This window comes from Ornithodoros turicata, chromosome 2 (assembly GCF_037126465.1).
Source record: "Ornithodoros turicata isolate Travis chromosome 2, ASM3712646v1, whole genome shotgun sequence".
In the NCBI taxonomy this organism is placed as follows: Eukaryota; Metazoa; Arthropoda; class Arachnida; order Ixodida; family Argasidae; genus Ornithodoros; species Ornithodoros turicata.
Genome location: NC_088202.1, coordinates 50,168,832 through 50,184,501, shown reverse-complemented (window position 1 = coordinate 50,184,501; position 15,670 = coordinate 50,168,832). Strand labels below are relative to the sequence as shown.

The 15,670-nt window shown below is 45.6% G+C and overlaps 1 protein-coding gene across 1 annotated transcript in view; it reads right to left on the bottom strand.

The window, feature by feature from the left end:
• Positions 1–15,670, bottom strand: part of LOC135383452 (uncharacterized) — an 88,426-nt gene that overhangs the window by 37,299 nt on the left and 35,457 nt on the right. The window contains exons 4-6 of the mRNA XM_064612896.1: positions 9,957–9,992; positions 9,774–9,882; positions 2,271–2,372 (exon numbers count right to left, since the gene is read on the bottom strand). Of these exons, the coding sequence (XP_064468966.1) occupies positions 2,271–2,372; positions 9,774–9,882; positions 9,957–9,992 (247 nt within the window). The remainder of the gene's footprint in view (positions 1–2,270; positions 2,373–9,773; positions 9,883–9,956; positions 9,993–15,670) is intronic.

The window sequence follows — 15,670 nt, the reverse complement described above, 5'->3', positions numbered from 1 at the left end:
GACGTATTCACACCAGAAGCATCCTTTTTTACCAGTAAGTAATCAAAATCAAAATATCAAAATCGAATAAGACGTTGTAGCAGGTAAGATGACATATACGCGAGCTAGCTGGTGGACGAACTCCATCATATTTGAAGCTCGAGTGTGGGCAAGACAAATAACCACACATGAGGGACGTGTGTGTGTGTGTGCTTTTTACAGCGACAGCGATTGAGGGCTCAGTTTCGTGAAGATCCTCTCTTGCACGTCGCACAGACCTCGGCAGTTTTGACTTTCGCTTACTCACGTTCACTCACCACCCACTCAGTTCTCGGCTCGCTCACTCACGCTCACTCACTGTCTGCTCAGCTCTCGGTTCACTCATTCACTGTCACTCACCGTCCGCTCAGCTCTCGGCTAGCTCAGTCAAGTTCACTCACCACCCGCCCTGTTCTCAGCTCGCTCACTCATGCTCACTGACCGTCCGCTCAGCTCTCGGCTTGCGTATTCACGCTCACTCGACGCCCGATAAGAGTCTTGCGGTGTTAGTCTTACGGCTGTTCCTTATCTTCCATCACCCCCCGTGTGTTAACCTAGCGGATGAACACGACGTTGACAGCCGGATAGCTGGTCCAAAGAGCTCATTTCTGCACTGATCCGCGCAAGAAATATGTAAACGGAAACCAATTAATTACTCGGAAAAATCAGTAAGTGTCGACGCGGTTTTTTCTTGCAGTATTTTTCGCTGACGACCGCGATGCGCAAACCAGAGGTTCCGTAAGCGTTGAAGTAAAATTTAAAAGTTTAAAATTTTAATTAGTGAACGCGTGCAAATGGGCCGCTCACTACTCAGTTCATACCCGCACTGGCCACTCAGCACCACATTCGCGCACTCATGCTCAGTCACTGGCCGCTCAACTCTCGAATCGCGCGCTGACGTTCACTCAGTGCGGACTCACTCACTGCCCGCTCAGCTCTTGGTTCGCTCATTCACGCTGAGTCACTACCAATTCACTTCTCGGTCCGCTCACTCACGCTCACTCACCGCTCGTTCAATTCACGGCTCGCTCACTCGGGTTCAATCATGGTCTGCTCAGCTCTCGACTCGCTCACTCAGACTCACTCTCCGCCTACTCTGCTCTAGGATCGCTCACTCACGATCAGTTCATTAGCCGAATTGAACGTGAGTGAGCATGAGTGGGCGCGCTCATGAGTGAGTTTTGCCGAGGTCGTCGTCGCATCGCCGGAAACCCAGCAAGACGAAGCGAAGAAACGATATAAGAGAAATGACGAGATATTTTACAGCAGCAGCCCTTATTGTTTTTCTCGTTGATGACTTACAGCCACGATGTCTCTGACGGCATCGTAAACGAAGCCATCGCCATCATAAAGCACACATACTTTGACTGTTGGGTCGACCGATGCGAGTGTGGCATCACTTCAAAGAAGACGGGCACGGGCACATAAACAGCTTTGTCGCTGTCGTTGATTTGCTGCTACAGTAACTTGTATCATACCTGCCAGTGTCTTTTTTTTTGTTGCTGTTTTTGTTTTTCTTAGACTCAAGCTTCAAGTATGAAGAAGACGCTGTAAAAGGGAATGATTGAATGATGAAAAAAGCACTTGAATCATGCTGCGGGAGAACAGAGACGACAGAACTGATCGTTCTGCATATCTCACATTCGTAACAGACTTGTGTCATTGCATTCTCCACTTTTCACCGTTGGATAACACAAAAGTTGCACTATAATTCATACGACTTGGAACGCACTTATACAAACCAAACTTTGCCGTCCATCCCTGACGTCAGAGGAGCAAAACTTCCCTATTGGTTCTCGCAAGCACGTTAAGTCCCCGCGACCGCTTTAGGGGCGGGTATGTAGGCCACGATATCTCAGCCGCATGAGTTATTTTATGCAGATTCTAGGCACTTTCTTCACCTCTGCTCGTCTTTCACATCTATGCAACAGAACTTCGGGCGTCGGGTCACAGCTGCTTTAAGCACGTGAACATACATGCCGCATTGGAAAGGCATTCGACTGCCAAGCGAGAGATGCGTGGCTCCATTCCTGCCGCTGTCTCGCTTTTTTGACGACTGCCAAATTTCAGTTCACGAAAATATTATGCATTCAGCACGCATCCTCGCTTTCATTGCACGTGGTAAGTTGATGCGTCCTCTGCCCTCGGACCGGGATCATGGTACACCTCTTTGTCGACCACAGTGGCTTCACAGTATTAATACCCCTAAGATTTTTCATGAAAGCTTCTAATGAGTTCTCCTAGTTACTGACCTGGTGTAGGCGCGACGGTGCCAACAACATCGCTGCGAGGAATACGAGCGTCTTTGCTGCTGTCGCAGATGAAGGACTTGAGCACATACGTAAACTCAACAGCTGAGGAAGGATAAAGAATGAATGTTTGAAGCTTATCGTTGTGCTTCTCATAAAAGAGCACAATGACGCTATGGATACAATGATGCTTCTAGCACCTTATATTACTTATGTATTGTACTGAGATATGAAGGAGCAGCTGTTCTCTTACGAAAAGATTGGATGCAATATCGATGAACGTACACCAGCGCAGAAGTCAGTACATTTTTTTTCTGATCTACATTTAGCCACTTTGAAGCAGTTTCCAGGTTTCATAGCCAGCTCATAGTATACCCCTAGCCCCACCCTTACCTCGCATTGGCTGTTCTCTCTCCTTTCCACAATTTCTAGGTAACTTCTGGACGACTAGGCCTACCGTTCTGACTCATGGGCTGTTCTAACCACACATTACACATATTGGCTCGGCATTCGGGCAATAACGTTCATTTTGTTCCGTTGCTGTGACAGCGCAGGCATGCTTTTCTGTTGTGTGGTTTCATTAATAAACCTTCTCAGCTGCAAACCAGCACTTGTCCTTTGTGCCTTTCTCCGCATTGGTCGGCATTCTTCGAAATAACCATTCAGCACCACGTCATGTCTGGCCTAGCTCACTACCGATCACAACACATCACCATCCCATCCCATCGCACCATAAGCCATCATTCGACATCACCATCACAGCCCATCACATCATTACCCATCATTCAGCATCACCATCACAGCTCATCACATCACTACCCATCATTCTACATCAACCTCACAACCCATTGCATCATTACCCATCATTCAACATCACCATCACAGCTCATCACATCTTAACCCATCATTCAATATCACAGCTCATCACATCATTACCCATCATTCAACATCAACCTCAGAACTCATTACATCATTACCCATCATTCAACACCATAGCCCATCGTTCGACATCACACCCCATCACATCATTACTTATCATTCGACATCACAGCCCATCATATCAAAGGTCAGAATTCAACTTCAGAACTCGTTGAGTATGATGGACTTGGGATCTGAACTCCAGGGACCGGTTATGAGACTGAGGGCTTTGTATAGTGAGCATGCTTGCTCTTCGGCTTCGGGGCTTCGTGGTGACACGTGGCTTCGGAGACCGTGCGCCCCGGGTCCTGGGCATATGTCACCTTTGGGTGGCGGCTGTTTACAGTGACGTTGGTAAGTTAAACAGGTGTTGTGATGTTTGTGGCGTCGCGATGGTGTATGTGTGGGAGGGCTTGGCGGTGCGCCCCGAGTGAGCCTTGGCGGGGCGGGGTACCGATGGGGTTCTATTGAAGCGTGAATGCAAATACCAGGTGCGCAGGGTGAGGATTGGCGAGCTGCGTGGCGGCTGGTATGCCGCTGCCCTCCTAGTATGCGGGTTGTTGCGCAACGCGCCGATCGACTGCTGATTTCGTTACACTAAAAAAGGCATGGCAGGTCTTGGCCCTGGCATCCGGTGGCTTTATGGTATCAACTTTCTTGACGCCGCACGGCTGCTCATAGAGCTGACATATTTCCATCTTCTGCTACGTATGTGGTAGGTGGCGGTTTGTGGAGGGAGGTGGGAGGGGTGATGAAACTACTCGCCGGTGCTCGATAGTCGGTTATGGTGCACCGGGGAATGACCAGGATCCCATGATGGGAAGGAGGTATGTGCCAATAGCGGGTGCCGGGGAGAATCGTTACGTCGCCCCTGTTTTTCTGCGTGCGTTGAGATTTCTTTTTTTTTTTCTTCTTTTCCCAGTCGAGAGGTTTCGATGTGCTGCTGTTTGAACTGGGTTCCGAGCTTCTTTGCTCGCTGTCATTGGAGGTGCAGCCTCAGGCAATGAAAAGGCATAGAAATGGCAAAGGACATAGAAAGGGAAAGAACATAAAAAAGGTTGTGTCTCTGCATTACATAAGCACGTTGGATGTTTCAGGGTCTCGCTTATTATTTTTATTCTATATATTATAGAAAGCAAGGGCACCGTTTTTCATAATAAGTATAATTTTACTGCTGTTGCGTTTTTAATGATTGAATAAAGTAAGCAATATTTTGTGAAGTCTATGTAGTCATTCGGTAAGTAGTTGGGATAAAACGCTTAATTGGTTTGGGCAGTTTTTCTAGGCTTTCATGCATGGTGTTCTCTATAAAAAGTGAATGACATTTATAGCTACAAAAAATACAGTCGCATGTTCTATGGGCTGCAATAAAAGTGGCTAAGGGGCTTTTCTGTAATAGTTTTTTCTGAACTGTAATGCAAAAGTTCATATCATTGTTATTAGGATAAAAGAAATAGCCTTGTGATCGTGATTTAATGAATAATAGGATGGTCTCTATAAGCTCCTTGCCACTGTCTAGTGCATATCTATACATCCTTGAACCATGCCTGTGCAGCCTCAGACACGATGTGATGACCTCATGCAGTGGCAGCATACTGCTCCATTTTTTCAGGTGGAGCTGTCCATAGCAGTTGTGTTGACCATTGACCATTAGAAGAAAAAAACAGTGTAGCCATAAGGTAATGGGTGACATGGTGACCAATCAGTGCGGCCAGCAAGAGGGCGCAGGATTGAGTTTATTCTTTGCCTTTCACGGGTATGGACATCAGTCACCACTGGTGCATGGCATGCACAGATTCTGTCCGTAGCAGTTCAGTTGACCGTTAGTGGAAGAAAAGTGAGCCTCTGCAGGATCATGTCACAACCAATTTAGGGAGACCAGCAAAAGAGCACCAGGATTCAGCTCTTTGTTTGTCTCGCATGGAGCATCAACATGCGGATCCTTCCTGGTGGATGGTGTGCATTGATTCTGGAGGATTCTGTGTCGAGCAGACTTACAATGAGGACTGTTTTTGATCAAGTGCTGTGCACGTGGAAATACTTTGATACTGGTCTTTTCTACTTTGTTAATGTGCATTTTCTTGGGGTTTACTGTACTGACCGGTACTTTTTCTCTGCTTGCTTCCCTTTGTTGTCTAGCAGTTGTGTGAGGCTGTATTTTCCTCATGTGGCAGTACTTGTTGAGCAATGTCTGGACCTGTCCTATCCCGTTGTGTCTTATGATGCAAGCTTGCCTTTGTTGACACATTGTGCTGGTCATTGTGTATTTTTTGTTTTTGACACCAAAGATTCTTATTGAAGCAGTATCATTCTTTTCTTGAAACGACGATAGTGCTGACACACCCTTGCTCCGGATGGCTAGCATTGGCATTATTCTTAATAATTTAGTAACAGCATTATTTAGCAACCAAATTAGTTCACAAAGTAACCACTAGGGAGGCAGACGCATGACTTTTTAAAGCTCAGCTCCGCCGATTTTCGACTGCGACAGAATGGAGCCATGCTTGGGCTGTGCGTTCGTTTCCGCACAGGGAGCATACATGTGAAAAATTTTCACCCGTTTGTTTGTAGTTTTTAAGAAAACAATTTTTTAAATTTCCCTGGCACGGCGGTCCTGTGGTCGGCAAACCCTGACCAATCCCGGCTTCGTCCTGGCTTAGCCGCGCTCGTGGCTTGGCTAACGCCAAATCGTCGATGCGATAGCGGAGATCTATGGGCGAAGGTGAATGTTTTGGGTGTGTTCCGTGATAATTGCTGTCGTTAATAGCCTCAAAGATAGTTTTGCCGGTCTTCTTTAACAAGCCTTACAGGATGGCCTCGTTGTGCAACGACGGCCGTCGTGAGCGGACATTCTGTGTCCGCACTGTGCTTCATGCTACCAACAAGACCTAACACCTAACGTGTGACATACTCGTACGCATTCTCAATAGCTTTGCCAGCGCACTATGCGCGGACTTGCTGCGCGTGCAGAAAGCACCACCAAAGCTATTGAGAACGAGAACGAGTACGTGCTCGAAGACGAAGTATTTCTTATAAGAAACATGATAAAACGGTGCGGTGGTCCCCGATAGCTCGTGACAGCTATTTCAGCACGATACAGCGGCCATGACGGAGTGTAAACACAAACTGGTTGCCAGGCAGAGCTGGCTAGGTGTGGCTATCCAATCCGCGCAGTTCCAAGTATGACGTCACAAGTGGAACCGCCGCCCGGTAGTTTTTCTCAAATTTCTCACGAAGGAGTATGGAAATTTGGAAAGCAATGTGCGTTTATGAATGAAGTTGGGACCACGGTTCTGAATATCACAACGTCTTCATACTTTCGGAACAGCAGCGGAGCTGCACTTTAATGAAGAAAAAGCATCATGATTCAGTTCTGTATCTGGCTCTTGGATGGAACGGATGTGCAGCGCTTCTTGTGATACCTTTGTCCCCACATCGTTTGAGATTAGCAGTGACGTGACCGTGCATGTCACACGTTATTGTTGCAGTTCTTGTCAGTGCATACCCATTATTTTCTCTCTTCTATGGAAGCTGCCTTGGCCTCAGGCACGAGATTAGCGCTGGCATGATTCTTCATAATTTTGCAATAGAATTAGTATGGAAAGCAACCACTACAGGGTAGATGTGCGACTCTATGCAGAAAAAAAAGCAACAGGTTTTGCTTCTCTGCCTGGCTCTTGGATGGAAGAAACGTGCCGCACTGCACTCTTCACTGCATCATTCTTCGTCCCCTCTTTGTTTGCAATTAGCAGTGACATGCCCATGTGTGTGGGACATTCTTGTTGCAATTCTTGGCTGTGCATGTCCACCATCTCCTGCCTTCGATGAAAGCTGCCTTGACCTCAGGAACGAGAGTAGCGCTGTCGTGGTTCCTAATAATTTTGCAATTACATTAGTTCATAAAGTAACCACTAGAGGGGCGATTCAGGGGCATTCAGGGGGGAAAAGCTTCATGATTCAGTTCTCTGCCTGGCTCTTGAGTGAAATGGACACGTCATTCTGTGCTCCTCGTGACTCTTGCTGTGGTGTAAAGCGGGCTGATTTATTGTGTACAGTGTCTTTGTTGTTGTTGTTGTTAGCAGGGTGTCGAACCGAAACGTTTTTCGTTCCGGTTTTCGTTCCGGTTCTATCATAAACGGTCCGGTACCGGTTCTGCTCCGGAGCAAAAAATAACGGTTCATACCGGTTTTAACCGGTTCAGCTTCTGATGGGCATATTCATTCCCAGAAAAAAAACTCAATGTTGCAAAATGTAAACCCGTTTATTCCCTTTCTCCCTTTCTGTTTTTTTCCTTTTCTTTCTTTTCTTTTTACAAGGAATAGCAAGTCGACTTCTGCCTGGCTGACCTTTCCTTTTTACCTGCCTCTTTTTTTCTTTCGCAATAAACATATCCCCCCCCCGTTTATTCCGCATACATGGTATTTAACATTAATAGGCAGTTGAGAAATTGATATGCTCCTGGTTCCTGTAGGTAACTGTCTGTTCAAATAGGCGTTCTTCTCCCTTGAAGCGCATGATACAGACGGGCTTGTTTGTCGTGATGCCGTACGTAAAGTACTTTCTTGCTGGATTGGTGCGATCGTGTCCCATCCGAATGCCTGTTGCTGCTTCCTCGCCAGCAAGCACTAGCGCACGAGTACGACGCAAATCGAGGAACTCCTTCACTCACAAACGCGCTCGACGGCTTCGTTTTCTTTACTTCGTGTCCTGTCCACAAAAGAGGCGCCACTTCGCACGCGATTGCCTCGCGGATACGTAAATGTATTCAATTTCGCTGCTCTCAAACAAGGGACACGTTGCACAACATTACCGATAGAGAAGCCGTTTCGCAGCCGCCTTGGGTCGCTGTTTAGTTGAGAAGAGTTTGGGCAGATGAAATTAAAACGAACGCTACGGCACTTCGGTAGAGAGTCACAACTGGTCACATGTACCTCTAAGTCTATGTGCGCGAACGATAAAACGTTACAGCCTAAGAGCCTAAGGGTCATAGTATACTGACATACATTGCACCGTAACCGTAACCCACGTAAAGTATCCATGACATGACTTCAGAACACACGACGACAGTTTCATTCGCTAAACCGGCGACGTTTTTGCTTGGACCGAAAACCGTTCAATAAATTTTTCGGTTTCACTCCTGAGCGAAAAAAACGTATACGGTTTCGATTCGGTTCCGGTTCGCACCAAAATAGCGTTTTTTTTCGGTTTTCGGTTCCGGTTTTCGATTCGCTCCGACACCCTGGTTGTTAGTTATTGATGGTGCCCCTTGTTAGCATATTTGGTTCTGTCTTCCGCAAAGGTTTGCGTTCCTATGTCTTCTTGCTTGTTCAGAGCTCTTCAAACCTGCCCAGCCCTGCCATGATGACGTCACACCTGGCATCTCAGGATGTCCAAAGCTGGTGATCAAAAGAAGAACGATGGCACCAGCTGGTGTGATGCTTTGTAACTATGTAGTCACATGTCCCTGCAATTATGGACCCCGTGATGGTCAGCGGCCATTCCGGGCAACTTTCTTCGAGATGGTGTCGTTCATTTTAAATTACATCATCTCCCTCCACTCTCTTTCTATGTATTTTTTATGATCACAACTTGCAGGCAACAGGCAGAGCACTCTGAACATGTGTTAGATGCTCCCCAATTAGTGTATTGACTCATGGATGTTCCCAATTGCTGTGGGGGGTCCATTAAATAGCTGCTAGAAGGCTTTGTTTGTTTTCCTCTAGTTTTGGTCAGTGCTTACTACTAATGAATACCCCACTGCTCGTTACCTCATTAAATGTGCAAGCGGTTAAGCCCTCTGCTCTTCGGTTATAGCACCAGTTGAGACTGAGACCAACTAGAAACTAGTTGGGCCAACTGGTACCAGCTGATCGAACTGATTCCTGTTCGATAACAGATTTCGCCCAGTCACAGCTGAACTGGTTCAGATGCAACTGGGACTGGGTGAACTGTTTTATAGAACAGGGACCAGATTGATCGACTGGTACAAGTTGGCCGAACTGGTTTCTAGCCAGTCACCTGGGGCTGGTTGCAAACCTTATTTTTGAGCTGAGACCAGTTGAAGTGGCTCCACTTGGAGTGGTCCCTGTTCGGACATAGATTGGTTGACTAGACCCTTGTTCGACTTCTATGTGGACATCTTGAATCGTCCAACAGAGTATTTGAGGTGTTTTACTTTGAGCCCCAGCAGAGTAAGGTTTCTGGAGGGCTGAAAAGGCACAAGTAAATATGCATTCAATTGCAACATGCAATTGTGGTGTGTGCTTGGACAGTCACTTAATTTGAGCAGCCGTGACCACAGAAACCACACGAATTTCTCAATATTTTTGTTCTACAGCACCTGTCCACCCAGTCCCAGCTGAACTGGTCCAGACGCAACTGGGACTGGGTGAATGGTGTTATTGCGGCTGCATTTGTTGTCTGCTGGGCGTGGCCAGTGGGCACTAGTGTCATTAGGAAGGACACGTGACATATTGTTCATGATATATGACGCACGTGCGCTATGCTACTCCCCATCCAGTACTGAGAGTTGTCGAATGATGCGTCCCTCTCAGTTTTTCTGATTCAAAAAGGTGTAGTTCCACATACATCCTGTCTTTGATAGCACAGCAAGGAGCAATTTCATGACGATATTTACTAGGTGTCCAGGTTGTAATTCTCCGTAGTCGAGGAGGTCAAAGAGCCCTTTCAGGACACACTGCAACACCATAAGGAAAGCAGGCATGTGAATAAAAGCATTACGGGTCGAAGCATTTATTTCTGAAGACTTACTTTTACTAGGCTGGAGGGCTGGGACACACTTCCACTCTGTGAGAGGATAAAGTCGGGGACTCATTAGTTTTCTGAGTTACCAGCGACTCATTCATGACAGAATTCATGAGTATTAACAAGTATTAGTAGTACTACTGCAATATTAGTGTCCTGCCAAAACTATCCACACATAAACGCACGTCCCACATCCCACGTACCACATGGTGGAATAATAGACGTCTAACCCAGGGATAAGTTGAGACTTCAGGGCTAGGTCTAAAAGTAGACTAGGTCTACGTCTAGGTCTAAACTAGGTCTAGTAGTACAAAAGTAGTAAGTAGTAGTAGTCTACTAGACCTCTACGCGATTAGATGTTTAGTGAATGTCTGCATCTAGATGTCTGCTAGACCTCCAGAGTTTTAGATGTGATTTAGGCATGTACTACAAATCGCTCACGAGACACCACCGACCCTTTCTAGGCTAAAAATCTCCCTTTCGCATCGTAATAGCAGCTCGTGTGAATTGTGGACCATACTTAAAAACTCCCAATGTCGTGTCTTTTTTTCACTGCACGAAACATAACCAGCAAACACAAGGTGTCCAACTAAATGTGAACAGATTTTGTTTAAATAAATATATATATATATAGTGAAAAAAATAGAATAGGCTCTTTGGCTGCACGTTGAACATATGTTTATAAGTCTCAAACGTCGCCACACCAGCATTGGACAGCTGTTTCGGCCTTATTGGGCCTTCGTCAGCAATGCGTAGGTGCCCGACGTTTGAGCGAGCGGCGTCGGAAGGTCACGTGGAACGTGATGTCCTCCAGTCAGGGTGAGAAACTCACCTCTGAAAGTCCAGTGCGAAGCCAGTAAAGTACTAAGTGAAAAAAAAATATTTTTTATAATTGGGGGTTTACGTCGCGAGACAACTGAGATCATGAGCGACGCCACAGCGGTCGGTCTGTGGATTGCTTTTGCCCACCTGAGGGTTCTTTAACGTGCGATGAAAGCTCATCACACGGCACCCCGTATTTAACGTCCCTCGCGGAAGACGGCGTGTCTAAGCAACTTGTACCCTGCCACCAAGTTGCTGGCGTCCTCGGCCGGGTTCGAACCCGCGATCTCGGGATCAGAAGGCGAACACGCTACCGACTGAGCCACCGAGGCCGGTGAAAAAAAAAAAAAAAATAGCATAGGCTCTTTGGCTGCACGTTGAACATACGTTTAAAAGTCCCAAACGTCGCCACACCAGCATTGCACAGCTGTTTCGGCCTTATTGGGCCTTCATCAGCAATGGGTAGGTGCGCGACGTTTGAGCGAGCGGCGTCTGAAGGTCACGTGGAACGTGATGTCCTCCCGTCATATATATATATTACTTTTCGAGGTGAAGTCAGTTGCAATACAGCATATGCTGAAGGGCACTCCTTAAGAGGGGATACCACCTCCGGCGGCCCCATGTATTTTCTATGGGACAAACTTTGCAGTCTCTTTCGGTAAATAATGAACCGATTTTCACAAGACTGGTTTTGTTGGATAGTATTCGGAAATGCGCTTTGTCGCTTCAGGAAAAAATATTGCTTTTCTCAAGACATTTTTCTAAACGCGTTATTGAAGTACAAAAAATTACCAAAATTGGATACTCAAACTTTGACACGCTCTGATAAAAAAAACTAAGAGACCTATGCGGAAATTTTCCTGGAGCGGCAAAGCAAAAATCTTTCTAGAGCATTTTAACACGAGGATCATCCACATCCGATTATCTGTTCTCTCGATATATGATAAAATGTGAAGGTTGGTAACGCGCTGCATTTTGCGCCTTCCTGTGGCGCCATATCGCGGGCTAAAGGGGTACAAAGAATCCCTCCGCCATACAGCAGCGTAAATCCAACACCCTATCCTAGATTCCCTTTCCTGAAAGGTTCCATTCTCTCTGATGAAGTCTTTGAAACAGCTCTTTATGGGAGATTAGGTAAGGGAATGACAAAAGCGTCTGCTGTTTGGGATTGTTGGAGATAGTATGTGTGTCGCAATCTCCCAGTCTGTTCCCTGCCTAGGGTTTTTCCGACCTGATCGGTATGGCAATGCAAGTTTTCCGGCAGGCAAGTCTGCAGCTATGTCGATCACCCTTGTTTGTTTTCTGTGCACAGTGGCCGCCAATTTTTCGGTGAAAGGACCATGTATCCTACTTTTATATGGTGCTGTCTTTGAAAGCATACAAGTGTTTAATTGCACTGAGTATGAAAATCGGCACTGCTTTTGTTATTAGTTGCTCCGGTGCAGGGTTTTAGGAAAAAATGCCCCCACCCCCCAAATAATCAAAATGCCACTGAAAAAATTATCAGCTGGAAGAAATGTGCACACAAAAAATGTCCCCTGAGGGACATCCAATATTGATGCGCGTGGGATTGTTCACTTTGGACGTCGGCTTTTTGCTACAGTGTTAATAAACACGGGGGGGGGGGGGATATGAAGATGAATTAAAGAAAAAGGAAAAAGGAAAGGTCAACCGGAAGCGAGTGGGATCCGGACAAAATGTCCCCGGACGAAATGTCCCCAGATGCCGTCCGGTTGCACAGCCGTTGGTACCTCAAATGTGACAAATGTTTTTCATACTATCATGTGCAGGGTTGATTGATTTAAATCAGCCAGATTTAAATCACCGATTTTAATCGCGATTTGGGTCATGAATATTAATCAATATTTAAATCACCTCCCTTATGTTATGTTTGAATTCGAATAGTAACATAAAACTGGAGACGCTGGGGAAGATGAGACTGAGCCTGGAAATATATTATACTTCAGTGACTTTTAGCGCAAACAGCGTCACGTGACTCCTTCCGTGGTTCTCCTGCACACTGGCAAACATTTGGTTACACATGGCGGGTGGTCATTCCACGAGCGTAGAACTTTTCCAGTTATTTGTTTTTCCTATTACTATTCGGTGTAATTCATAATATATAGTTTTCAAATAGATGTCCATTTGCATTAGCTAGTAACTGTTAGCCGCACTGTCAGAAGTCTAGACGCCCTTCTTTGTATGTGCTCAAAAAGTGATTTCGCTACTAAGAGGTGGCACACGGAAGCCATGAGGTGAAGATCTGTCTTAGAAGACAAAAATCAACTCAGTGATTTAATCAATCATATTTAAATGAAAAAATCTGAATAATTTGATTTTTTAATCACGATTTTTTACAACCCTGATTATGTGGAGGTTGCGCATCCTATAGGCCGTCAGAGCAATTTGACTTCTTATTTACGACGTACTGCTCTACGTGCGGTTGGGCCCCGTCGGAGTGTCTTGTGGGTATACCCGCATTACCCGCACGCCATTAATGCCAGTAATTTTTCGCACTCAGTAAAGGGAAAAATTTCGAAAAGTAAATAGTTGGTAGCTATTTTTCAGAACTTTTGCGATGCAAGCTATGATCAGCCGGTCCCCGACGTTGCATTGCATGAAATATGTCGAATATGGTGCTCACGTTACTTTTTAAAATACTTGCGGGTAAATGCGTGTTGCGGACGCGGGTGGCACATGCGCGGGTCGCGGGAGGGTGCGGGTCAGGATTTCGGTACCCACGCACACTTATAGACCAAAACGCATATTTTTGCGTTTATATATATATAACTATACTGTTTATACATGTATAATTGCAATTTATTTAAGCAACAGCTCCTACTTCCATAATTGTCCCACTCTGCGGCACGCTGCCCGTCAGTTAATTGGGCGTAGCTCTTAATTGGGTCGTAGTTGCAGTGATCCGAGAAGTTGGCCCAGGACACAGTGTCTCCACGGGGCATTATGCCGCCGAACAAGAACGCATTTGAGGACTGGCAGACGGCTGAGTGACGGCAGCTGGGGACATTTTGTCCGAGGCCTTTTCGGGGGACATTTTGTCCTACACCCGAAGCGAGTAGTCGTATATTCTGTTTGAATTCCGAATCAAACATGCAATTCAACGTTCGAATTCCTAATCGCATCGATGTTTCTTCCAAACCGAACACATTTCAATAATTGATTGATTGGTTATTTAAAAGAAAACCAGGGAGAAACATTTCAATAATGTCGAAGCGGCACACGTTAGACTAGAGGGCATAAAATAATGTGAGCGCTGCTCCAGCATGGAAAGCAACGGAGGACACGAAACGTCTAGGTAAATTGTAGCAAGATAAGCTAAGTTGATAAGGAAATTTAAAGATTACGTCCGTTTCATGCTGAATAATGATTTCGCATGTGGTGGATACCATGCGTACGGGTGTAGAAAAAAATGGTCTTGTGCCCGTTACTCGACAAAAGTAATTGATTACCGTTACCGTTACTTCTACGCAAAAGCTAATTGATTACCGTTAACAATTACTCGACTCCGAATGTGATTGAGTAACGAGTAGAAAAGTAACGCGTTACTCCGGTCGTTACTCTACATTCACGCAAATTATACCCGTCCTTGTGTGCCTCAAGAAAAAGAAGAAAAGAAAGAAAGAAAGAAAGGGAAAAGAAAAAGCTGTTCAACAGCGGAACAGCTGAAGAACAGCAAAAAACGCAAACGCGTAGAAGAGGTAGATCTGTACGGCTACTGTATTTATGGCCCCGGAAGCCATTGACCCGATTGTAGGAGAACATTGCGTGGAACTTCCCCATGACTCACTAAACCCCAAAAAGCTTCATGTACCACACCTCTGGTGTAGGAAGGGATTTGGGAGGGCGACAATGAGATTCCAGAACGTTATTACAATGACCTCCGCTGGCTATAGTAGAACTAGAGTCACTAAAAAAGAAGAACCCAACTAAGGCTGAATGAACGTCGAATGAACGTTTCATCAAACGCAGATTCACCGAATCCGAAAATCGAAAAAGACTGCAGATGCATACTATAAACAACGTTGAACTAAGGTTTTATATGGCTGTTAATTCATTATTTTTCGTTGTACCATGGCGAAATTATCTTCGTAGCACCCGCAGATTTCGGGTAGCTTAGCGCACATATCGCTATCCCATTTCAGATCTTTCCCTACCAATGAAAAAGGTGCCCAGAAAATGTAGAGGTTGCTCCCAGCTTGGGGTAATTTTTTTTTTTTTTTTCAATATGTGTCCTACTGGTATGCGTGATTGTTCCGCACTGTTCTATTCCGCTGTGCTGTTCGTGAATGACAAAGATATGAAAATAACCAGTGGTCTCCCCTCTTCAGCTGAAAAACCAAACAAACAAACAAAAAAGAAGAAAAATTTCGCATATTCGTTTTGAATACAGCTATTTACAATTCGTTTCGCATGTAGTGCCGCTGCGAATTAATTTCTATCGGAATGAAGTTCACCAGGGCGCCGACAATCGCTCATCGGACAAAAGCTCACCCAACGATATCGCTCACATTTTTACCGACTGCGACTCTTTTACTGCCATGGCCTTTTCTTTTTCTTCTGTGGGTTCAAATGTCCCCGGACGAAATGTCCCCCGAAAAGGCCTCGGACAAAATGTCCCCAGCTGCCGTCACTCAGCCGTCTGCCAGTCCTCAACTGCGTTCTTGTTCGGCGGATTAAAAAATCAAATTATTCAGATTTTTTTCATTTAAATATGATGAATATTGATTAAATCACTGGGTTGATTTTTGTCTTCTAAGACAGATCTTCACCTCATGGCTTCCGTGTGCCACCTCGTAGTAGCGAAATCACTTTTTGAGCACATACAAAGAAGGGCGTCTAGACTTCTAACAGTGCGGCTAACAGTTACTAGCTAATAC